Consider the following 25,780-nt stretch of genomic DNA (forward strand, 5'->3'; position numbering starts at 1 on the left):
TTCCTGGCTGGATGAGAGCAGAAGGTTTTGCATGTAATCTAGTAACAATGTGTAAATTTATGACCACTATCATAGCCACTTCATTTCAATAATGACCAACACAGTTCATACAAAGAGGAATGCAACTTATTAAGTTAAGAAGACCCAACAAGAACGCAAGCAATATAGAACAAAAACACTGCAGTGCAAGTGCAGGTTTTACACATGCATGTCTCTCCAGAAACAGTATGTCAGTTGAGATCAATGTGAGGTTGTAGAAGGAGAACCTGTATATTTTAATATATGGGCAAAATCCTGTGTTAATAAACCACTAATCTGTGTCCAACAGCTGACATGTGGGATTTATAGAACAGCACAAAGCATTATTTATAATCAAATCCTAATAATCATAAAATGAATGAAGTTAATGTTATTTTGTCACATGTACCGCATGTCTAAGCGCACACATTTGTACTGCATGCCATGAAGATGCAGGTATCTGAAGGAAAAATTCTGACTCACATTTCCCTGTGCAACAATGATTTCTTCAAAATCCCGAATTACATTCAAGAACACCTGAATTACACATTGGTAAGATTTACGCAGTATTCTAACATGAATCACATTATTACGCATTTCTATAGGCAGGTCAACGTGATATGTAAAAGAATAATGGAGTATTAAAAAAATTATACATAAAAGCCAAATTGTGATTTTACAGAGCTGTGTGTGCACACTGCTGATTAAAAACATGCAAGGGCTTTTGTACTCTGCAGATTTCAGTGTGGAGCAATGTCTTTGTTGGGTATTTGTAGCTGAAGCGGTAGAGCAGGTCATCTACTAATCGGAAGGTTGGTGGTTTGATCCCTGGCTGCTCCAGTTTGCATGTCAAATATCCTTGGGCAAGTTACTAACCCAAAGTTGCTCTCCGATACATCCATCGGAGTATGAATGTTAGATAGAAAGCACTTACGTATAGAAAAAAGTGCTTGTATGAATGCACAGGTAGAGTAGAAGACTACAATATGAGAACCAGTACATTTACCGTTTGTAAAAATGTAATTAAAAACCTGAAACACTACAAACTCCTCTGTTGAGCGTGAAAGGTACGTTTATGGTATGTAATGCATCCATGGCTACTACGAATCTTGTTTTGGGCAAATATTCTTCCCTTTCATCCATCGCTCTTTGTTACTTTCTACATTGTTTCATAAAAAGTAGTACTGAGACCAGAAACATGTTGGGGCTCTGCTCTAAACATGGTGGTGAGGATACAGAGAGCTATAGTCTTTGGCAAAGCACTCACAGCTTTAAACAGTCCCGCATCCTAGTACTAATAAATTCAACGATCATAATACAGTTCTGTCAGGAGAAAAATATAACATGGTTTTCTTTGTTGTGGGTTCAACTTTACCCCACAAAATGTTTTGCAATCTGAGAGGGAAAATCCTACATATACATATTCAGTATTGACAGCTGTAGAAATGCCCCTGTTCACACCATTTAATAGCTAAACTGACAGGTTCTTGAGTTGTCCACCAATACAGACTGTAAATCTGGCTTTTAGCATGAACACACACTTTTCTTAATAGCTTTCCTCAATTCCTCTTTAGTAATCCTGATCCACCCTCCTTTCTTATTTTCTTCATGAACTCCTTCCGTCTTCTCAACACTCTCTTCACTCATTAGTACCTTTCCATTGCTGTCCTTAACCACTGGATGCACAAATATTTATCAGAAATGTAAAACATAAAATTAAATCGGAAACAAACAAGGGGCCACTATTCTACAACCAATCTGAGATTTTCATTGATCATTACATGGAAAAACCAGAGAAGTCTGAGGCTTTTAAGTCCAGCATGCATAAAGTCCCCAGATTAGTTTATGATATTTTCTATATCTTCTATACAGCGAAACAAAAAAATTAACCACACACATAACTTTTCTAGCAGATGTAAAAATACCTTCCATAACCCAAAATTAAATTCACACCTCATGATGACCTGCATGATGTTTCATCTTACATTCAGGTTCTTTTTTCTCTCTGCTGGCACTGGCTGACCCAGTTCTTGTGGCCTAATTGCCAGTAGTCATGGTGAAGCCAAAGCATTGTGAAAAAAAATGAGGCCAATCTGGCTGGTACTACACCAGATGACATTAAAAAAAAATGTTTATTTGTTCAACGAGAAACGTTAGCAGTGTCCCCAAACAAAGGGGTCTCGTCACAAAGCCTTTATTGCACACTTACACAAGCCTAAAGCTTCCCGTTCACCCTGGAAAAGTTTTAAAAGTATATTACACCTGGATCTATTTACAAATTGAGAGGATTAAAGGAGCACGTCCTCATTTCGAGTAAAGGGAAAACTTAAGATTAAAATCATAATTTGATATCTTGGGGAGGTATGGGGGGGAGGTAGATGTGGAAGCACTGATAAAATTTGTCATATGGGTAGAGAAAAGAAAACCATCTCCATACTAAGGCATTAAAACACCCTTAAAACACCTCTGGACCTATTAACAATTCATATATAGTTTGACTTAAGAGTAAATGGATTGGATTTATATAGCGCTTTTCTAGGCACCCAAAGCGCTTTACAATACCACTATTCATTCACAATGAATAGTGGAGGCAAGCTACAGTTGTAGCCACAGCTGCCCTGGGGCAGACTGACAGAAGCGAGGCTGCCATATCGCGCCATCGGCCCCTCTGGCCAACACCAGTAGGCAAGTAGGGTAAAGTGTCTTGCCCAGGGACACAACGACCAGGACAGAGAGCCCAGGGATCGAACTGGCGACCTTCCGGGTACAGATGCGATTCCAAAAAAAATAAAAAATAAAACAAAAATGTGTCTTTTATTGAGTTTCAGCCTCCTTCACCAGGGCTTCTGTCTGCAGCAAAAAAAAAAAACTGCTTATAAAAAGCTCTGAGTCAGTGAATCAAATTGCTGGATGTTGACCCAGATTCTAAACAAGCCTGATCCACATACACCCCATCCTGTACCACTACCTTAGTGGTAGACAACTAGAGACCCAACGTCCATGCCTACAGTGCTGTGAAAAAGTATTTATCACCTTCCTTATTTCTAATTTCTTTTATATTTGTCATGCCTAAACAAATTTTAATATTAGACAAATATCATTCGTGAATATAATGATTTTATTCATTAAGGAGAAACCGCTATCCAAACCTACCTGACCTTGTGTGAAAAAGTAAAGGCTGCGCCTTGTTAAATCACAAATAAAGATCTGAAAAGGGTTTCCAAGACATTTCTACGGTTTTGCGACTCAAGTGAACGACAGTGAGAATCATGATCCACAAATGGAGAAAACTTTCAAGCTTGGTGGACCTTTCCAGGGGTGGCCGTCCAACCGAAATCACTCAAAGACCACAATGATGATTCATTCAGGAGATCACAAAAGAATCCAGACCAACATCTAGAGCACGGCAGGCCTCACGTGCTTCAGTTAAGGTCAGTGTTCACGATTCAACAGGAAAAGAGAGACTGGTCGAAAATGGCACCCATGGGAAAGTTCCAAGGAGAAAACCACTGCTGACCACAAAGGACACAAAAGTTTCTGTCATATTTGCCAAAAACATCTTGATGATCCCTGAGAACTCCTACCCTAAAGTTCAACTGCACTTGAGTTATGCAGGAGCAGTGATTGAGGTGCTTTGGTTTGACCTTAAAAAGGATGTTTAGGGTCATGCAACAGTGAGCCAAAACTCCTCCACAGCCATGTGAAAGACTCAGTGCCAGTTTATCGCAAACGCTTGATTGCAGTTCTTGCTGCCAACGGTGAAACAACCAGTTATTAGGTTTAGAGGACAGTTACTTTTTTCACACAGGGCCAGGTAGGTTTGGATGTTTTTTTTTCCCTTAGAAAATGAAAACTTCATTTAAAAACTGCACTTTGTGCAGTTGTGTTTTTAGAAATCAATCCTGTTTCTCCCTCCAAGTAAGAAAACATTTGATTCATGCAACTTTTTTACCTTTATTAGATTATGGTGACCTGCTTTTAATGAATGCATCCGCCCACTACCTAAAGAGGTTGGATACTGTGTACCATTGTGCTGTACGTTTTATTACTGGTTATGGAAATCGTGTACATCATTGTTCTTTGTATGCTGCTGCTAAATGTCCATCTTTGCATATTCGAAGATTCTCCCATTGGTTGATCTTTATCTATAAATCTCTCCTTGGGCTGGTTCCATCTTATTTATGTGTTTATATGTGTAAAAACCACAACCAATACAGCCTTCGTTCTCACAATATCATACAATTGATTGTATTAAATACGGCTTTTAAATACGCTGCCCCTGCTTCCTGGAATAATCTGCAGAAGGAACTGAAATGATCAGAATTGGTTACCTTGAGGGAGTTTAAGTCCATTAAAGGAACAAGAAAATAACTCTTTTACTTTTGTTCTTAAAGTCACTCTTAATTTGATCTGTTATTTTATTTTTCACATTTGTACATAATATTGTATTTGTTTTAAATGTTATATACTTATGTGGTATTTGTATTTTGACTTTTGTTGCCATGATGCCAGGTCTCTCTTGGAAATTAGATTTTTAATCTCAATGGGATTTTTTTTACCTGGATAAATAAAGGACTGAGATAACTCAGGTTATCTTTGTTTAATAACAAAATCCCCATGTTACGTTTAATCATGTAAATACAATATTAATGTTTAGGTGTATTTTTTCTCACTTACATTTTGTTCATTTTAAACTATTCGTCTATACAGAGTACAGATTATGAGGCTTCTGCAGCAACTTTTCAGGGTGAAGTATGTGTCTGAAATGGATTTCTCCTGCATGAGATACTATCCACGCTGTCACAAACCTGATGGATTGTGGTGCAGAGGCGTGGTAACATCAAATGGTTGGGGTTACCATGCCGAGTGCAGAAAACAGCCCCCTTTCACATTTGAAAAGAGCCACTGCTGGAATAGAAGGGGTTCACACCATCAGCAGGTTGGGGGATGGGAAGGACTGATGGGAAGGCCTCCAGTTTCCAAGAACTGCAGTTGTATTTGGGGAAGGGGAAGAAGGTCTCCTCATTCATTTGTTCTCCTCTTCTCTCACACAAGTAGGGAGTGATCTGCTGCAAAGGAGGGAGGCTCCAATATTCTGGCAGATTATTTTATATTTTGATTTTCAACAGTAAAAACAATGGAGACAGGCAAATGTACCAAATATAATATAATGTAGTACAAATGTTTCTAATTCAGTGTTGGCTTAACAATGTTTCTGCATTAATAAAAAACAATTACATTTTCATTCCACACATTCCATTCTTCTTTAGCTGAAGCAGGCTCCACCACGGAGCCACTTTAAGAAACGACGCCACAGAAAGCAGCTACATGCCAAGTCCTCTCAGCTCTCTGTGTTTAATTTCTCCTGGGCCCTCCTGCTAAAATATATGCAGTCAGGGTACTTATGGATAATGGCCTGGCATTATATTCATACAGACAGCGACATGGGTAATCTCTCTTTTTTTAATATGCTCTGAATTAGCAGAGAACAGGTAAACACATGACCCAGACCACCCAGGAGAGGGACGGGCTCGTCTGTGCAGCAGTACCAGTCTCTGCAGCACGTCTCCAGCCTTCCCACCACTGATTAAAAGCTTAAAGTCAGTACAATACTTCTACTCTTGAAGACGACTGCCAGAGCTGAGTTAATGGAACAAACTATTCAACTCTGACTTCAGGGCAAGGTTTCTGCCAGTTAGGCGTCAGTCAATGGCGGCCTCGTCCTCTGCCGCCCCAGCCTCTCCCGCGGCCCCTGATGCTGCTCAAGTGTCCGGCGGAGCGCCTCAGCTTCTTCCTCTCTTCGTGGTGCTCCCGCTCCGCTTGCTGCTGCTTCTTCTGCTGCTCCGACTGCAGAGGAGGACAGGAGGATGGATGTTAAACAAATGCAAGTGCTGCGATTCTACCTGCAGATTGATGATGTATTTACTGACTTGTTTAAGGTGAAGAACCAATCATATACCAACAACCCTCTCTGCATTTTCTCTAAAAGCGCTTTAGCTTGCTTTGTCTGACAATGAGATGACTTCAGACCAGCGAAATGTCATCCAGACATGGGCGAATTTGACATTAAGTAATGCTCAATTGAGGAGAGGGATTGTTCTTCTTAAGGATTATCCAAGTAACCTTACATTTATACATTTATCTCACTGGGAGATAAATGTATAGAGTCAGTGGTTAAATCTCTCTCTTTTTTTTTAAAAACCTTCATCTTATGAACATTTTCCAGATTTAAGTTCTGGATCCTGGAGACATCATAAGTGTCTCCATTATTTGCTCCTTTGTGAGGGATTGTGATGATTAAGTAAGCAGTGTACCTTTTTGAGAGTGAAGGTCAGCTGTTTGCTGCCCACTGCGGTGTCAGCCGTGCCACTGGTTTCGGAGTGCTCCTCTAACTTTAGCCGCTCCTCCAGAGAAGTCCTAGAAGAAGGAACGCATGATCGTCAGGCACAATATACAAAACAGTACAGACAGAGCGTTGTCATAAAGCGTTAGGACACAGACTATTAATACTTTACAGGTGGGGTGATTCTCTGCCTTTAACAGCTGCAAACCCTGAAGCAATTTGGGTTTCAAAGAGTGTCTCAAACAATAAGTCATGTAACACAGGGTACATTTCCAAAGACATACTTCTGTAGTTTCTGCTTGCGGGCCATGTCATTAAAACTTCTGAACTCCTCGCCAGCTTTGATCTGATAAAACTGCGGCTGACTCGTCTTCTTGCTCTCAGCCACATTTGAGCATTCTTCTCCTCCGTTCTGCTCCCTCTCCACAAGGACAGTGTTGCGGTCTGCGTCCTTCCTCTCCTGCCGCCGGCGGTCTCTGTCCTCCTGCCGAAGCAACCTCCGCTGCTCCCTCACCTCCTCCACCCAGCTTTTGTCATCGTCAGAGCTCTCCTCCTCGGAGCTGGCTCGCCCCTCTGGCTCCTCGTCGTTATCTTCAGGCACCTGCAGGGAGATGAAGCAGAGCAACAAAAAAATCACTGATGTGATCTGCTTCCTGGGCCCTCATCTTCCAATATATCAAGAAAACACAGCACGTGTATACACAGCTGGCTCAGTGAGGCTTGTAAACAACAGAAAAACATGTGATCATGTCCAGAGGGATTAGTAATGCGCTGGTTCTAATAATGGAAATAAATCTGAAAAGCCACTGTTTAGTTACACCCCCCCTTTTTCTTTTGTGCAAAAGTTTCAGCACATACTTGCTTTCTAAAAGGCCTGAACACTGCACATACACCAGTCTGCTGGTGACTGGGATCAGCTGGTTTTTCAGCTGATCGTCCATTGTTGCACACCAAATTAGCCATAGCTGTATCTGATTTTGTGCCCATCTGATTAGCCCATCCTTTCGGCTCTCAAGCACTTCTGTAAGAGTTTGAACCACATTTCTGTGGTGCAGATTGAAACAAACGAGATATGACAACCACCTGAACCTGTGTAAACATGGCATATGACCAGTGAGTAGTTGAAATTGATATCAGTCCCATTGCTGCTCTAAAAGCTCTAATTATGCATGCAGGTCTATGTTGTGTCTTTACATTGCCTCATGTCATCAGTAAGAGAGCCAACATGGCATTGAGGAAGCTAACAGTAAAGGTTCAGGGCTATTAAGGTATTTTACACCTACAACAAACAATTGTTCTTCTTTGGATGCTTGGGGGGTTTAAATGTAACTGCAATCACTCCCTCGCTTTTGTGTTTTCTGTTACATATGTGTGTATATGTGTTATCCTCCAATCAATGAACTCTTTAGCTGTTTTTGTCTTATTTCTCTCCATGAGTACTAAGATGTAATCATAATGAGACTGAGAGCAGGGCAGGGAGAAACCAGTTGATCATAAATAAAAGGTCCTTTTCATTTATTTTATTTTAACAAATTAGGACACCGTTTTTTTAAGTTGAGCCAAATGCTGACATCCTTAAAGTGAGGAATATATTTAACACAGTTATAGATCAACACTTGGTAACTGTGCAAAAAAGCCCTTTAACCTATTTTAGAAATAATGTTGTTAAATAGTTAAACTTTTATTGTGAACATAAATAATTGGTAAGCCAGAGTTAGAAAATACTGGCGGTGGCCAGTGGTACCCTCAGCCTCCTAGTAAATGTACCCAAGTTATGAATTTTGAAATCCTACATCACCTTGTTTTCGAGTTATCATTTTCACAAAATTTGCAAAAAAACCTGCCCGCTAACCTTAAGGTCAAGGTCACCGAGACTCAGACTCGTTTAAATTTTTAGTAGATGCACCTGTGGTGCTTGAAACTCCTAGGTTGCTTCATTCTCAAGTTATCGCATCCACAAATTTGGGTGTCAGTGTTGCACACCCACCTGACTGATGGGCTATTGCCAGCCTTTTTATGGCTGAGGGGTAAAAACTAAAATAGGAACTGGTCAAAAAAAACTTTGAATTCCATGGCCTCCACACACAACAGGCCATCTCAGTAAAACGATGCAGTGTTACCTGCTCGTGCAGTAAAACACTGTGTCGTTTACCTGCTTGGAAACCATTTTACCTGCTCGGAAACAGCAGCCTGCTGAGCTAGCAGCCGCAGCTTCTTCTTCCTTTTCTGGCCGACTTTGGAGACGATGGGGTTGAGCAGGCGGAACTCCTCGCTCTGCTCATCCACCTGGTAGTCTGAGTTTTCGAACATCACCTTGAAACGGTCGTCTCCCAGGATGCTGGGGAGAGCCTGCGGTTTGGAAAAAGTCAACAAAGAGGAACATTACGTCATGAATTCTACGAAGCTGCCTGGAAGAACATTATGATCTCTTTTTTTTTTTTTTTTTTTTTAAAAAGAACATTATGATCTCTGAATACACCGTGTACATTCACAATTAATCAAAAACATTGATGTTGTAATCTTGTTTTTCTACCTTGCCCTTCTTTTTCCTGGAAACCACCTCTGCTTCGTCATCACCCTCCTCCATCAGTTTAAGAGCTAACTCCTTGTTCACCTTCGGCAGTTTCTGTTTCAGAGAGAACAAATTGTACTTAGCACACACGAGAACGGAGAGAAAATTATCCAATCAGTTTGAAGAGTGAATCACACATTCCTCAAATTAACCTACCATTTATTAGCTTTTGCACTTAGTGTGACAGGATGTGAGTAAAGTTTTGAACTTCAATCCAGTACAATCCAGTTTAATGGGTATTTTAACTCTGTGGAATTCTTTTTATGTAGCTGATTCAACAGGTTATCGGGATTTTTAGCTCTGAATCTTATTTATTCAGGTCATATTTTCAAAAACAGATTGATCATAATAAATACTACACAGAAAAGTGTTGTATGAGGGCATGGAGGGAAAAGATAAACACAGACTGTCACAGGAGTCACACGCTGACATTGTAAGAAGGAGATGAATTATGTTTATTCTGCTACAGCTGTTGCACCAAACCAGTCAAATATGGACTAAATGGACTTAAATCTGAATGTTTGCTCGACCATAATGAAATTCAGAGGCTATAGCTGTTTCTTAGACAGCAAATGCTGATTGTTGATTCATCTTCTAACTATGATGTTTCAGTACTGAACATGAAAAAGCCAGTAAAATGAGACCTGACATTTCCATAGCAACTAGCAGAAAAACTAAACTCTCACCTTAACCTGAACTCTCTGTGTTCGGGCCTCCTCGATCTTCTGGCGAATCTTATCCTTGCGATATTCCTCGTACGCAAAAGGATTGACCATACCTTTAACCTACGGCCAAGCAAATAAACATTTGCAGTTTAGGTTTAGTGTGTCACGTTAGGATCAGTTTGAATTGAACAAGTCCTGACAAAAGTCTGAGATGTACACAAAAAGGATGATACCTTATGATAAAGTCTTATGTCCATGAAGAAACCGTGCATGTAAGCTCTCAGGAGGGATGATCCGATCAGGTGAGTCAAACCTGGCCATGAAATTAAAAAAAATAAATAAACACACACATTTTTTGCAAATACAATCTGCTGTAGTTATACATCTACTAAATGTAACGCTAAAAAATATGTCTACCGATATTCCATATACTGATTGCCACATAATGCGACTGAGACATTGACAGTAACCAGAGAATAAATTCTAATGACGTGTGTCACTGACTGACTTCCTGTGTCACCATCAAGAGGAGAAACTTTGTGGTTTAGTATGAAATCTTTCAGTAAATACACGTTCATGGTGCCCAGAAGATGAACCCAAATGATTTTATTGAATGTGAGAAGAAAAGAAAAAAGAAAAGCAAACCAGAAAATTTAAATTTGTTTACAACAACAACACCTGTTTACCTAAACACTGGTTAAGATATACATCTATTCCTCCCGTCCCCATCCGTCTTAAGATTTGTAACACTGACTGGCTCTAAATGTAGTAAGATGAGGGCTTTCGTGCTTTCCCCTTCTCCTAACAAGAGGCGACTGTTTGTGGATCAGTGAAATGTCTCAGGTACTGGATCGAATTTCACACATTCATCTTCCCTTCAGGATGAACTGCAAAAATCTTTGTGACCTACCTCTATACTATTCTGTATTACGATTACAACAGATCTGCACTTTAGTCCTTTTTTAAACATTAACATATTTTTACTTCATAAAATTATATATCTAAAAACTTTGGTTTTGTCACATTTCAAGACTTCTCAATAAATTTTTCAGACCCCAGTGAACGTGTGAGTAAATGAATATGGAAATGGTCAATATTGACCTTCTTTCCACGCCTGACTTCACCTTAAAAGTTGCACAAATACTCCCATGATGGGAGTATTTGTTCAACTTTTAAGGTGTGCAACTTTTTTATTACACACTTCCTGTGATGGGCCATCACAGGAAGTGTGTAATAGCGTGTGTAGACAAGGACACACTCTTACAAGCTGAATGATGAGGAACTTGCTCTTCTCAGAATCGTTCACAAGTGTGCTGTACTCAATATGGACATGTTACATAACAGGGCCGCATTACATGGCTCCTGTATACCAACAGTGCTGTTCCCCTGCCTACTCCCTCCTCTTCTTTTATCACACATCAGCCAATCATCTTTCTACTTCTTGTCATTTGATCTCTTTCCTGCTGAGCCTGCATTCCAGTGTTCATTCAACCCATCCAATATCCACTCCTTTGACCCTTCATGCTCCCCCTCTCTTACCCCTACACCCTACTTCTCTTACCTAAAGCATTTCAATCATTCCCGTGGCCTCTACTTAGACAGTCTAGCCACTCAAACTAACCCCCCTAGGCGGCGAAGTGGCTCACACTGATTCATAGTTTTGGATATAACTATCAGGGCTGGTATTAAAGTCACTCTTTGTGTAAAGATCTCTTGAGCTCTCTTTGCTTTCTAACCAAAAGAGCCAAAGCAAAAATTGCACACTTAGATTGAGGATTTTTTTTTGCTTTAAAAGTGCTCAAATTTGGGCTGATTTACTCCAAGTGCTCTGCAGTTTCATGAGGTACAATTAAGGTAATGAGGTCTCACCCAGATTTTCCAGGTCCTTCCGAGTGACAAACTTGTAGTCATCATACACCGTGCTCTCCGGGCTCTCCTCCAGCTCCTCTGTTAGGTTGTCTAGGAAGGAGCACCATCGAGGTGCTGGGCCCAGAGCCTAAACACACACACAAAAACACATCCACCCGCTTGGTTCAGATTTAGACTGTTGAGTACTGTTTGTTGTTAGAAAAAAAATAGCCCAACTCAGCCAGGTCATGTTTCCATTACAGCAGAAAATAAATGTCCTTAAGGGTTTTCAGGGAATTGTAACGACTTGCAATGCAACACTGGTGATACAGGAAATGCAGAGTAGCAAAAGGTCGAGAAATCGCTTTTTGAGTATGTAGTTTTAAAAACAATCCTTTTGTGTGTTCACAAAAGTAAAAAAAAAAAAAGAAGAAGAAGAAGAAAAAAAAAATCACCCAAGAAACCCAAATTGGTCATCAGAATATGAACTTGTTTAAATGTTAGACAGAAAGGACTTGGGTATAGGAAAAAAAAGTGTATGAATCGGTGCTCCACTAGAATAGAAAAGCACTAAGAACCAGCTGCTTCCTTCTTACCCCGAGGGGTTGCCACAGCGTGTGGACACGCACATTGATTTGGCACCAATTTTACATTGGATGCCCTTACGGAGACAGCTTTGTCAATTATTTGAGTTTGGGACCAGCAGTAGACGTAGACTAGCTTGTGACTCCCATGAAGATGGATTTATGTGTCTCCACCACAGAACCTCTGTTCCAAGCATTTCTCAGTAAAGTTTTCATAAACATTGATTTTGAAGACAATCAGTTAAAGCTGATGTTAGTTAAAGCATATATGTTGGTTGTAGTACAAGTTTCAGGGTCCAAACACCAGACAGCCCCCTGTTAGGTAAAACTTCCTGGTATCCAAAAAGTGGAAATTGGCAGTACTGTCACTAACTTGCAGAACTCTTTTACTATGAACCAGCTCATAAGCCATAACATAAAACAGAAAGTGTGACACCAGAGTTGAGAAAACTGAGGTTTTCTTGAAGATATTATATAACTTAAGGTTAAATTTGCTTCCAGCCAGGACAGCATAATGGTGACCAGCAAACACATGTGACTACTCGAAAATTCACTGGGCACCATTCTCTACTTTCTCAAATGTAGACAACTAACATTACGAACAACCTAAAGAGCTTCAGGTCAGTAAGGGTTTACAAATAAGACCCGATTATTCTTTGCAGTTATTTTTAGGCAAACATGCAAAACACCCAACAGGAAACAGCTTTTAAAGTATACAATGGGGACAGCTGCAGATACCGCAGATGCACAGTCCTGCTTTTTTTGTGATCAGCTTAAAGTGTATAGTGCATAGTGATGCACTGTATTGTAGCACTTTTGAGGAAAAATCCACACATCACAAAAGAATATTTGCAGGCGCACATATCTGCCCAGAGCCCCACGCTCACCATCTAATGCAGACACTTAAATCTGTCACACTCTGACATTCACTACTGTGCAAAAAATTGAGCCACACTTCATTTCTTTACATTTTGCTTCCAGGGAGCCAGACTTTTTTTTTTTTTTAATTTAGGCTTTTTTTTCACCGATTTTCAGTGCAGTCCTTGTGACTTATCATATTCAGAGGAGTGTTTTGTTGATTTATAAGCTACTTAACACTGACCTATGAATCATTCAAGCATAAAAAAGGCATGTAACTCAAATGATGATTCAGTGGTGTGTCTACACATAACAGACAAAGAACCAAAGTAAACTATCTTTGTGTACTTTGGTTTTTAGCAGCCTATTGTAAAAACACATTGTTTGTTTCCATGTCTTTAGTAGAATCTACAAAAAATGTAAAAAGATAACAGTTTTTGTAATTTTCTTAAAAGGAATGATGAAACCAGACAAGTTGAGGACAAAACAAGTAACAAATCTAAAAGAAAGAAAGAAAGAAAGAAAGAAAGAAAGAAAGAAAGAAAGAAAGAAAGAAAGAAAGAAAGTAAGTTAGTTGTAAATATCTATGGAGGCGGTTAGGTGGGAGTTGGTGATTGTCACCATCTTTGATGATTGTGGTTTGGGGCTTTTTATCAGTTAGAAATCTGATCAAAATTTAAGGAATTATGAACACAATAAAGTACCATCAGATTTTAATCCACCATGCAACCGTCTGAGAAGTGTCTGATTGGCAACAGCTTCAACCTTCATCATGACAACTATCCCAAACACACTGCCAGTGCAGTAAAACAACTGCTAGGATAGGAAAATACACAAGGGAAAGCTATCAGTCACAGACTGTTCACCGCAGAGCCCAGAACTCGAAATTATTAAAGTAGTGTGAGATCATCTTGACAGAGAGCAGAACAAAAGACAGCCAACATCCAAAGAAGAGCTTTGAATATCCTTCAAGAAGTCTGGAGAACTCCTCCTGAAAACTACTTAAAGAATGTACAAGAAAGAACTGAAGAAAGCTGAGTGTGCAGGCTGTGTGGAATTACAAGGATGATCATACCAAATGCTTACTTTCATTTTCTGCTTTTGTCACGTGTACATTTCAAACTCAGTCATCTGTTTATATCATGGCTTGCTTCAATAAACTGAAGGCACGTCTTCTTCACTTTGTAGTGACCGAGTTCTCAAAGTTCAAATATTTCGACTGGAGAACGCTGATCGAAATGCTGAGTAAGGAGTAACTGATTCGAAGTCCGATGATGTCACACCACTGAGGTCAAAGTCCAGTGTCCCTGTCATTGTTTAGTCACATCACTCCTGAGCTAACAAAGCTAACAGAGATCATCAGGGGTCACATGTGGAGACGAGAACCCTTTTTGGTTCAGAAAATGTCAGTTTGGTTGAAAATGCCCTGAAGTCACACCAACAGCATTCTACTGTTAAATCCTGGGAAATAGGAAAAGTGTTGAAATGAGCTTTTAAAGAAAACAACCATTTGTTTCTAATGTTTGCTAATCTGTGACTCAGATCTGCTTTTTCATAAACATGTCAACACCAAAAATCACATGTAATATGATCTTTTTCAATTATGTTTTAGTCTACTTTAAGATTTTCTTCCAAATCAGCTACAGGTCCAACTTTTCTGCAATACCACCTCTTTAAGAAATCAAGTGATTTCAGCATCACTTCCCTGGCCTGAGCAGCTGACAGGTGTGATCACAAGTAGCCTCTCGCATGTCTGCATTTATGTACATATTATATCTCCTCTGTTGACTTCCATGAGCCAGATCATGATATTGAGGGGGCAAAATTGTTAGGTGGTGAGCAAAGATTGTGTTGGTGTGGGCAAAAAAACAAAACAAACTGATCGCTTCCAATGAGTGCTCTCTTTCTACTGCAGAGTTGCAGTAGAAAGACTCTTCCTTGACTAGAGAGCTAGCTCTCATTACCAGGGATGATATTTGATATGAACTTTGGGCCAGTTGCTCTCTGCCCAAGTTTGGGATTCGTGGTGAAATCACAGAGCACTCAGTATAAGAGGTCAAAACAGGACTTCCATGGTGCTGTCTAAAAACAGCAACTGTCCTGGAAAATGTCAGGACATGCCTTAGAAGATGATACTGAATGGGAGGTCGGCTAATTTTAAATCAGGTAAGGTTTTCGGCTTGTATGTTCAAACAATGACAGACTCACCTTTTCTCATAGGACAAAAGGACCAAAGTTTACCACATGCATGGAAATCAGGGCTGGAAAGAACCCATTTACACAAAGCAAACCCTAGTTGACTGTACACACATATGCACATACACGCATCCACAGATGCGCGTGCATGCACTGACAATATCACATGAGGTAAGATCATATCAGTTCCAGAACAGACTGTTGATAGGAACAATTACTCATTAAGCAGAGGCCTCGTGAGAAGTCTGATCCCATGCTTTTCAGGCATGCTTCACTATTGAAGCTGGGAAAAAGTTAACAGGCCTCACATCAGGATTTTTATAAACCAGCAAAAACACCATCAACAAACTCGTGTTTGCTTCTTCTTATTTTTCACATCATTGTGTGTCACACCTGCAGTTCATCCCCGCCCCACAGGGTTGACAATGACTCGCTCGGTGACAGAAAACAAATGGCACGTGCGCACTCTTTGGCCAGCTCCTAAAGGTGACCTTGCATTGCAAAGCTGTGTGAAAAGCTGCAACATGAATCATTCTTTGGTGTACTGTAAATATAAATGTGACTGGTGTATGAGAATATAAATGTCTCTGTACTCACTGGGATGTAGAACGTGTTCATCTTGGGATCTTCATTGGCAGTGAAGAGCATACCTGCTCATGAACCAGAGAGCAGAGCAACAGTTAAAACCTCATCTAGTAATTTATAGGTCAAGTTCCTTCAGCACTGGTATATGAAAGACTGTCTGGGATCTGAATTTTCATATCGTAATGGCAAAACCCATTTCTGCTCTAATAATGAAGAGTTAAAAAAAACATTCAGGCAGCGAAAATGAACAAAAACAGAAGAAACTCAAGAAGCTGGTGCTGCTTTTCAACAGCTTTAGAGAACATCACTATAAGTTATAGAAAAATCTGAGGTTTTATTCCCCTTGTACACACTGCCTATCACACAGTAAAAGTGTGGGAGCTCTACAATAAGATGGCGCCACCCAGAGGTGGAGCTGCACAAAAAACTCTCGTTTTAAATACCAGCTTAACTTACAGGAATCATTACTGTTTCATTCATAGGCCTATTTAGTCATGCATAAAAGCTGCTGGTTGCGCTTCAACACACTGCAGAGTTTCCACAATGTTTTTGCTTCAGTGGGTTTCTAGATGGGTTTAAGCTTTGGCTGTATTTTAATATACCTGCAGGCATATTAAAAGACAGCCAAAGCTTAAGCCACCCACCCACCACCACCTGTGAATTTTATACATTTGTATTAATTTAATGAAAAGCACAGCACCTTAAACCCGACTCCCGATAACAATCGATCAGGAGTTCAAGAACGTATCACTGCTGCATATTTATGTGCAGTTATCTGATATTGTAATATTAAGAATGCAAGGAGTGGAGTTAGGGAGGATAACTTCAAATTAAAGTAAATATAGCTGGGGCAATGAGGTTGATCTGTATACAGCTGCTAGTTAAAAATCAACAGGTCATGCAAGTGGATAATGATAAAAGTAATTTTTTTCAGATGCCGAACGCTTGATCAAACCAGAAAAAAAACTTTAAGAGATCAAAGAGGGAACAGAAATGGAGACACGGAGGACAGCAAGTTCACCGCTATATGAAAGCAGCACACGCATATAATTAATCATTATATCAAATTAAATATTAAAATAATCGCATCATTCTTGCTTAATTGGAAATCCTGAAGCTTAATAAAGCACCTTGAACTGAACTGACATTGACCACCCTCCACAGCTCACAGCTGCAGCCACAGTTAGACTCTATGTGGGAAACATCCTATTGAATATTTCTGCAGTGCTACATCTGCAGTGTTGGTTCATGTAGTGGTCAAGCAGATGCATTCTTGATGTTCTGCGACTGCTCTCCTCAAACTTTGTTTCCAGCTTCCACAACTTAATTCTCACCTGAATTTGGGTAGACGCAAACACCGTTGATGTTGGTCTGAGGCTGTATGGAGGAGAACAACTTTCCCTGTGGAAAAGATATAAGATGGATGAAAGATGAGAGTGAGCATGAGTTTCTTGTGATCCACATAGTGAAAGCGCAATGATCTGTAACTGATGGCTGTTACTTACAGTGTCTTTGTTCCAGATTTTTATGATCTTGGAGTCAGAAGACACAACCAAGTCCAGCTGATTGTGGAAGTTGAGGGAGTTGATTGGCAGGTTGTATAGGTGATCTTTGACTAGAAGCGGCTGACTGGAGCGCAGGTCATACAGCAGCACCTGCAAGAGATCAGAAAGGTAAAGAGAGCTGTCAGAATCCTGGATGAAGCTGTCTGCCAAATGTAAAAACCAAAACAAAGAGAAGTGCAATTAAAGGCATGAGAAAGCATCTACATGATTAACCAAAAGCTCATCCCTTGACCTTTTACTGAAAACTGAACTTGCGTTAACTTGTTAGCAAACTGCATGACATCAGCCACCTAATTGTCAGCTGATTAGTCACAGTAACTTCGCAGCCTGTGGGGAGCTGACAGCTCACAACAACAAACAAACACAAAAGAAGCAGAGAAGAATGCAGCCACAGAACTGTAAGGTGATTTTTGACTGCTGTTCAACAGAAAATGCTGTTTTGAGATTAGCAATAACATAGATAAAGAAAAAGAAGCTATCCTTCTGGTAACATGAATGTTTAGGCTCACCTGACCAGTGGTGGTGCCGACCGCCATGGTGAGGGAGCTGTTAAACTTCAGCGCACTGATGGACGGCAGAGCTTGAACTCTGTCGACAGTTCCAGAGAATACCATTTAAAGATGGGGTAAAACACACAGAAACAGGATAAGAAGCTGGATATTTGTGTTTTATGCCATAATGACACATAGCTTGCAGCATGGTTTTCATGCAGGCTGTGGTGAAAAGTGCCATGTGGCTGCATATGCGTCGTCAGGCTGAGATCAGCTTTCTGAGCGTGACAGTTTGCTCCTTACTCTGTTCCTTCGGCGAGGCTACTCAGGGCACAGTCCAGCTTGCCCACACGGTTACGGACTCTGGGGTCCCAGCACTCGACCCGTCCCTGGTGAGCCGGCAGAAGAAAAGTCAGAGAGTCGCACAAGTGAAAATCTGAGCTTTTCTAATTAACTAAACAACTTTAAAACTATTGAAAAGCTATAATAGGCAAATTCTTCCGTAGGCAGCTCTAAATTTTATGTGAGAGGCAACGATTTGAACTTTAACACCCAGAAATCATGTGAAACACTTATTTTTGTCAGCCCAGCTGGTGTGTGATTCTTTTTAACAAACAATACCGAGCAGAGGCGAGAAGAGAAAGATCTACCGCTGAGAAATTCAAAAGGGAAAAAAATTAATACATTATTCAGTATGGAGCTAATTTTTCTACTGTAGCTAGTGACCTCTTGAAAAGAGAAACACATAATGTAAGTAAGCCCAAGCACTGGTGGCACAATGAGAACCGATTATGTAAAGTGCAAAAACAATATAAACAACTAAATAATAACAACCTTATATTAGCATTAAAAGGAGACAGTCACCGTTTCACACTTACCTCAGAGGATCCTGTGGCAAACAAATGGTGGATGGGGTTGATATCGCACACGTTGTTCTCCCTGTTTGAGAAGTCCAGGGAAAAAAACAAAGATTGGCTGAGGAGTTAATATCGTTAGTACCGACACACATAAAACCTTTTCACTGAAGCAGAAAACACTTACACAGCATCAGTCTGAAGAGAGTTAAGGAAACGTCCCTGCTCCAAGTTCAGTCTGAAAACCTCTGAACTGAAAGTGAAAACAACCACACTAATTAATTGAGAGACAGAAATAAATAAAATATCCTAAAACTGCCAGATTTATATTTTGATATACATTTTTACCACTAAATCTTTTATCATCACTGTAAAGCAAAAAGCTCTGGTGTAACAGGGAAGACAAACATTGCACTCGGCACTTTAAACTCACAAGTAACATGCGTACCTTCACCCCCTTCTAGGTGCTTTTGTCCACTCTCCTGCACAAACTAACTCGGGGATTCTTGGCATGTCTGAGGACTTCCTGCCTTCTATTATATGTTAAATTGCTCTTTTACAGACAAAGTAGTGGATTTTTGCAAATGCTGAACCCTATTAATGCTTTAACTTTGCAAGCTGACTGCTATATCATGCACCCGAGGACTCTTAATCCGACTGTGTTCTCACCTCGCCCCCACAAAGTAGAGATCACAGGAGGGATAGTGGTAGGAAAAGTCCCGACCAAACTTGGGAATACGAGTCTTGTAGTAGTGTCCATGTTGAGAGTGAAATTCTACATGGCGGTCACAGTGCAGAAACACCAACTGCACAGAGAAGAATGACAAAAACAAACAAAAAAGCAGAGTGAGTTTTGAACTATCAGAATTTAAAAATGCTGAAAAAACTCAACATGTCAAAATAAAAGGGCCGCCCGCACCTTGGAGTAGTCGTCAGACAGGATGTCAAAGGCCACGACTTTCAGAGGAAGAAAAGACAATAATGAAATTTAGTCACTGTCCAGTAATCGGAGCTGAGCAAAGCCGGAGTCTAAAAACTTACCATCTGAATCTAGACAGCGCTCAAACTTCAGGGACAGCTGGTAGGTGTCATAGCAGCGAATCCTTGGTTTGTAAGTGCCTAGAACAAAAAAAAAATGATTTGATCCTGTAGGCATCCCTGGACTCGGGCAGTATTACTTTAAGATGACACTAAGTGATGGTTCTGCTGCGTGAACTTGGGAGATGTAATGATCCTCTGGCACCTTTGGCTGTGACAATAGTTATAAGGATACTAAAAAGACAAGATGATCACTTTAACTTTTTAACTTTCAACCTGCCTTTCAGCTTTGTTTTAGCCTCATGGTAAATAGGCTTTTTTTAAAATTAACATTGTTAAATTTCAAATTAAGACTCACACATACAGTTTCCACAAAGTCCCATGTTTTCTAACAATTGCAACATCTCCCCCTGCAAAACGTACGAATCTCTGACTATCTGTACTGATGTATTATTAAAATGGTAGTAAAAACTGACACAATGGTACACTCACGGCGCTGCCAGCTTTCACAGCAATGTCACAACACACCAGGTTATAAAATCGAGAGGTGCACAACATGCAGAAATGGCAGGTGTGATATCAATTTGACATCAGCTTTGTCATCGAGTGCTGTTTGCCAACCTTGCCCTTTTACTGTAACCATCACTTTGGCCACCTTTTTCCTTATTTGTGCAAGTGGTTTAGGCTCCTTGCTCAGTTTCTGCAGGATGTGTGCCTCTGCTACAGGAGCATGTCTGTCAGTTAGCAACAAAAAATGCTTTATTCAGGGATTTCAGTGTGATGCAGAAACTGCTCGTTACTATCATGGCACTGCAACTTGAGCAGAGCACTGTTACGTTTATTGCAATATCAGAGAAATCTGCTACCTAAAGTGCGCTAGCTCAGCTGAGCTTTTTCAGAATGTGAAATTAATGCTCTCTGCTCCGACAGCTCTGAAATCAAGACACAGCTTTAGACAAGGATGACTAGTAAAGACCGAAGCTTTTGTTTTTGTTTTATTTTTCTATATGAAGCCAATTAATTTGCCTAAGAATTGTTTAAGAACTGCAGACTAACAACGGTCTGAAGAAAGCTTTTAACTACATACTTTCCTCAGAGATTAATTAAGTATTCTGATTTTGATTGACTCTGATAAATTCATGGACTTCTAGAGTTATTCCAGAGTTTTGAGAATAAAAGACTTTTAGGTGGAAATATAGCTTTATATCTTTTACCTGCTGCCAGGATGAACTGACCATCCCGGGACACTTTGATGGAGGTGCACACTGTGGGCATCTCAAAGTCCTGGATGAGTTCAATCCTGCGCTGAATTTCTGAGTAATGCAAAGAACAGAAGCGTGTGAGTAAAGACAAACATTTAGAAGGAAATCAATCTGTGTGTGAAACTGTAATTATAGCTGTCAACTCACCGACATCTTTCTTTTGCAACTGTCTCTTCTTCCTGTCCGACAGCCACTGTGTTAACAACACAAAGGTGATCAGGATTTAGCATAAAGAATAACATTCAACAACACAACTGCTTCCTCTTCTCTTAGTTTGATGGCAGGTCACAAAAATAAAGCTACATAGAAGGTAAAAAAGGTAACCTAAATAGTAAACAGGGTCAACAGTAAGAAAGCTCTCAAATGGAGCCGCAACTGTCAGGTGACATCAACGGTAACCCTTTAATAGAGAATCTGTCTCAGCGAGCAGACTGTCAGAAATTGAAAAAAGAAAACACAAGGACGCGGCTGTTTTGAATATGGAAAGAAGCATATGTATGGACTTAATCACCTTAAAAAAAAAAAGAGCAGTTAGTTATCTCAAAATTCTGTTTTTCTCCGAATGAGCTTGACATCACCACTTGGACAACACCAACATCTCAGTTGTATTCCTTGTCTTTTACTGATTCCTGGTTGAGGTGGTCCGGCTGTATTTTGTTCTCAACATGTAGAAGAAAACTTAAAAGAAGACTAAAGGTGGACTTTATTCATCGTATGCAGAAAGCATCCTAATCAGATACATTAACCGTTTCAACAGGCTCCCTTAATTAATGAGCATTTTATTTTATATTATGATCTTTTGTCTTTTTAATTTATCATTTGCTCAGTTTTACCACATTTTACTGTGTCTGTGGAGCACATTGATCTGCACTAACCTGCCTGAAAGATGCCTATAAATAAAGTTTGTAACTGCTAAATAGACATTTTAACGTTTTACCCAATTCTCATGTAGTATCTGAAATGTTAGACCTTTGATCCGTGATAATACCCAAATAATAACAACTATCGCTGCTGTAAATACAGATAAACTTTGATTAAATCTTCGGAGTATGACCTCATCTACGTCAGTGAACCTCTTCCAAGCAGCGGCAGATTTTTTCCATTTATTTATATGAATAATTTCATTAAATGGCGGTGTTAATAAGTATGAATCCAGCTATGACATTTCATTAATACAGTGTTAAGAACACTCATCTTACGGCTAGCTTGGTTAGCCGGCTATGGTGAAGGTAAGCAGTAACTTCACAGGTATGACATGAAGGACATCAGGAGCAGGAAGTGTGCTTCTTACCTCTGGAAGAGACTTCCCGTAGCTTAAATTGTAAATTTTGACATCATTCACGCTGGAAACCTGCATTGTAGAACGAGAGCATAACACTGATGCTGCTGCTACACACCGGTGAGCTGTGCTGAACCCACGTTGCTACTAGAGGAGCAAAAACAGGAAGTGGAGGTGAGTTTAGAGAAACTGGGTCCGAGTAGAAACTGCACAGACTACACAAAGTTCCGAGAGGTTGAAAAACGACCAGTTAGCTACGTTGTTTTTCACTATTTAATACACATATATAGTTATTTTTTGTATGTATCATATACCTGTTTTAACTAGCTGTGTTTAATTTAAAATGTAGTTTAACTTTAGTTAAAAATAGACAACAAAACAAAACAAAAACAGAGCATTATAATTGTATAATGTATGTATTGTGATTGTAAGCCCAACAAGGGACAATGGTTGAAAATTAGCAATAGCTATAAACTTATGTGCGTTACATCAGTTTTGTGTTTTGTAATTGGACTTTGTTAAACTTCACTGTCCCTTTTAAATAAATAAAACAATAGCGTATAGCGAAAGGGTTCTTCCTGTTTGTTGTTGGTAAATAACAAACTGCTGGATTCAAAAGAAAGAGAAAGCCCAGTCACATTCTCCTGTATTTTGCTGCCCTGTTATGAATAATGTATTCAGTAAAGTATTCAAAGGAGGATGTCTGTGTAGGTTCTCAGTCATCCAGGCCATGGTAATCTAAGGAGCTTGGAAAGAAAACACTTAAGGAAGTCCAGTCGTTTTTCTTTCCAAGCTCCTTAGATTATTCAAAGGAAGGATGTCCAGAAGATGAAGAAAGAAGACATGTGTACTAGGAACCTAGGTACAACAAATAGAGAGGTGGTGAAGCCAAAGGAAATGGCTTATAGTGAGGTTAGGTTGGACACTAAAGAAGGAGACAATTTATAATGATTGGCTAAAGGCAGCAAGACCAATTTGAAAAGAATGTGCAACAGGTTGGAGTGATTAAGGACAGAGATGGAAATGTACTACATGTACTACACGGGGATAAAGCTGATGAACCATACCACGGATATATGGGAAAGAGTTGCTGAAACAAGCTAAAGAAGAGAGGTAATGATCAATGAGCACCAGTATGGCTTCCTGCTGAATAAAATCACTACAGATTTAATGTTTGCTTTGAGAGTGTTGAAGGAGAAGCATAGAAAAGGCCATAAGGAGTTGCATTGTTTCTTTGTCGATCTACATAAATAATATGATAGGATGCTAAGAGCAGAACTGTGGTACTGCATGAGGAAGCCAGAAGTGTCAGAGAAGTATGTGAGGGCGATGCAGGACATGTATGAGGACAGTGACACTGTGGTTAGGTGTGCGGGGTGACAGATGGGTTCAAGGTGGAGGTGGGATTACATTAGGGATTGGCTCTGAGCCCATTCTTGTTTGCGGTGGTGATGGACAGGCTGACAGATGAGGTCAGGCAGGGGTCTCCATGGACTATGATGTTAGAAGACAACATTGTGATCTGTAGTGAGAGTAGGTGGGAAAGAGTCTGGAGATTTGCAGTTATCCTCTGATTGGAAGAGGAATGAAAGTCAGTAAAAGCAAGACAGAATATATGTGTGAATGAGAGGGAGACAGGTAAAAAGGAGAAGCTGCTATAAGTAGAGGTAGAGAAGGTGTACAAGTGAAATACCTGGGGTCAATTCAAAGCAATGGACAGTGCAAGAGAGAGGTAAAGAAGGGAGACAGGCAGGGATGAGTGGGTGGAGATGAGTGTCAGGGGTAATTTGTGACAGAAGAATAGCAGCAAGAGTGAAAGAAAAAGGTTCCAAGATGGTAGTGAGACCTGCTGTGATGTAAGGTTTGGAGATGGTGGTACTAACAAAAAGACAGGAGGTGGCAGATCTGTTTTCATTGAGAGTGATCAGAATGAAAAAGATTGGAAATGAGTACATCAGCAGGACAGCTTAGGTTGACTATTTTGGAGGTAAAGTTAGAGAGTCAAGATGAGGGGGGGGGGGAAGCTATAAATAGATATAAATTATGTTAAGTTTAATCCAATGTCTTCAAATCCGAGTCTTGATAATAGTTTATTGTTTTATACTCCTTCTTATACATCCCAGTTTCTCCTTTCCTTCCATTTCTGTGAAACCATCATCCTATTTTTTTTTTTCTTTTGCCTGTCCCGTTTGGCTCTTTTGCCATCAGAATTGTTGTCTAAAGGCAAAGAAAGATGCCCAACGGATTTACTTTACCAAATTGACCATCCCAGCCTTGCCATAATGGTCCATTTGATTCACCTTTTATTGTTTATTTTATTTTCACTTGCTGAATACGGGACAGACTTGACTGGGGGAAAGAAAAACAGCCGAGAAGAGGGACGGGGGAGAAGGGCAAAAAACAAAAACCAACAGAATGGGCAGGAAAAAAAAAAGAAAAAGAAAATGCATATATCGATCACCTGGATCACCTGCTGAGAAAGAAAAAAGAAAACAAGAGTAATAGAATAAACAACATCACAATGATATATGGGAATATGACAGTAAATACTAAATATTAAACATTATTGTGCAGCACATAAGATCAACAGAACACAGTGTGCTTTGAGGTAGGAGCCAAAAAGGGTGTAGTTTGTGGGTGTTTTTTTTTTTTTTTTTTTTTTTTTAAGATGGCGCCGGTGAGGTCGGCTGCCGTCACGACTGCTCCGACCACTTTTTCTTTGTCTTTGTTTTTTAAGTTAGTTTTCAGCGTTTCTAAATCGGCAAAATCATCACCATTGGGTACATTAGGTATGACAGTGACACTCTTGTTTCTATTGGTATACAATGTACTCACAATTCGAAGTTTTTAACTCCGGATCCGAGCTGGCCGAGTGAGATCTCGAGGGAGAACAAAGGGAAGCGGCGGCGGCCTAGAGGGAAGCGAGCCGGCGTCAGGAACAGGCTGAGAGCTCGTGCACACCGCACACCTCTGCCTAGCATCCTGCTCGCCAACGTCCAGTCACTGGAGAACAAGCTTGACGACCTCAGGGCCAGGATAAAGTTCCAGAGAGACATTCGGGACTGCAATCTCCTCTGCTTCACCGAGACATGGCTGAACCCAGCGGTGCCGGACCACGCCATCCAGCCGGCCGAGTTCTTCTCGGTTCACCGCATGGACAGGACACGGGACTCGGGAAGTCAAGGGGAGGCGGCGTGTGTTTAATGGTGAACAACAACTGGTGCAACAGTGCGAACGTTGTTCCTCTCACACGCTCCTGCACACCAAATCTGGAACTACTGTCCATCATGTGTCGTCCTTTTTATCTACCTCGGGAATTTACATCGGTCATTGTAAGTGCCGTTTATATTCCACCACAAGCGGACACGGTCACCGCCTTATGCGAGCTGCATGAGGCACTCACACAGCACCAGACACAACACCGGGACGCTGCGCTTATTGTGACGGGGGACTTTAATAGCGCCAACCTCAAACGCGCAGCGCCGAACTTTTATCAACACATCACCTGCCCCACCAGGGGTGAAAGGACACTGGACCACTGCTACACTACGGTCAAGGACGGCTACAAGGCACAATCCCGCCCCCCGTTTGGCAAATCTGATCACGCCGCCATCTTCCTCAT

General features: G+C 40.4%; 1 protein-coding gene across 1 annotated transcript; it reads right to left on the minus strand.

The window, feature by feature from the left end:
• Nucleotides 1-4,603: 4,603 nt before the first annotated feature.
• On the minus strand, nucleotides 4,604-22,861 carry nol10 (nucleolar protein 10). The gene is made up of 21 exons (XM_085257507.1): nucleotides 22,171-22,861; nucleotides 21,027-21,072; nucleotides 20,832-20,930; nucleotides 19,621-19,698; nucleotides 19,499-19,536; nucleotides 19,249-19,385; nucleotides 18,767-18,832; nucleotides 18,604-18,664; nucleotides 18,029-18,114; nucleotides 17,744-17,822; nucleotides 17,175-17,324; nucleotides 17,004-17,070; nucleotides 15,682-15,734; nucleotides 11,468-11,594; nucleotides 9,832-9,911; nucleotides 9,620-9,718; nucleotides 8,895-8,987; nucleotides 8,534-8,710; nucleotides 6,646-6,962; nucleotides 6,333-6,435; nucleotides 4,604-5,865 (listed from the first exon to the last, which is right to left on the minus strand). Exons 1-21 carry the CDS (start codon nucleotides 22,234-22,236, stop codon nucleotides 5,725-5,727), a joined length of 2,163 nt encoding a protein of 720 aa, XP_085113633.1. The 5' UTR covers nucleotides 22,237-22,861; the 3' UTR covers nucleotides 4,604-5,724.
• Nucleotides 22,862-25,780: the final 2,919 nt, after the last annotated feature.

Source organism: Mchenga conophoros, linkage group LG19 (genome assembly GCF_057382185.1).
Source record: "Mchenga conophoros isolate Kocher_MC1m ecotype Shallow Benthic linkage group LG19, M_conophoros_male_GT1.1, whole genome shotgun sequence".
In the NCBI taxonomy this organism is placed as follows: domain Eukaryota; kingdom Metazoa; phylum Chordata; class Actinopteri; order Cichliformes; family Cichlidae; genus Mchenga; species Mchenga conophoros.

Excerpts from the sequence above, each read along its gene's own strand:
- nol10 (XM_085257507.1), bottom strand. The coding sequence starts at position 22,236 with ATGCAGGTTTCCAGCGTGAATGATGTCAAAATTTACAATTTAAGCTAC. Across the intron at positions 18,665-18,766 it reads TCTCTTCAGACTGATGCTGT|GGAGAACAACGTGTGCGATA; the intron begins GTAAGTGTTTTC and ends CTTCTCAAACAG. Across the intron at positions 11,595-15,681 it reads TGAACACGTTCTACATCCCA|GCTCTGGGCCCAGCACCTCG; the intron begins GTGAGTACAGAG and ends GTGTGTGTTTAG.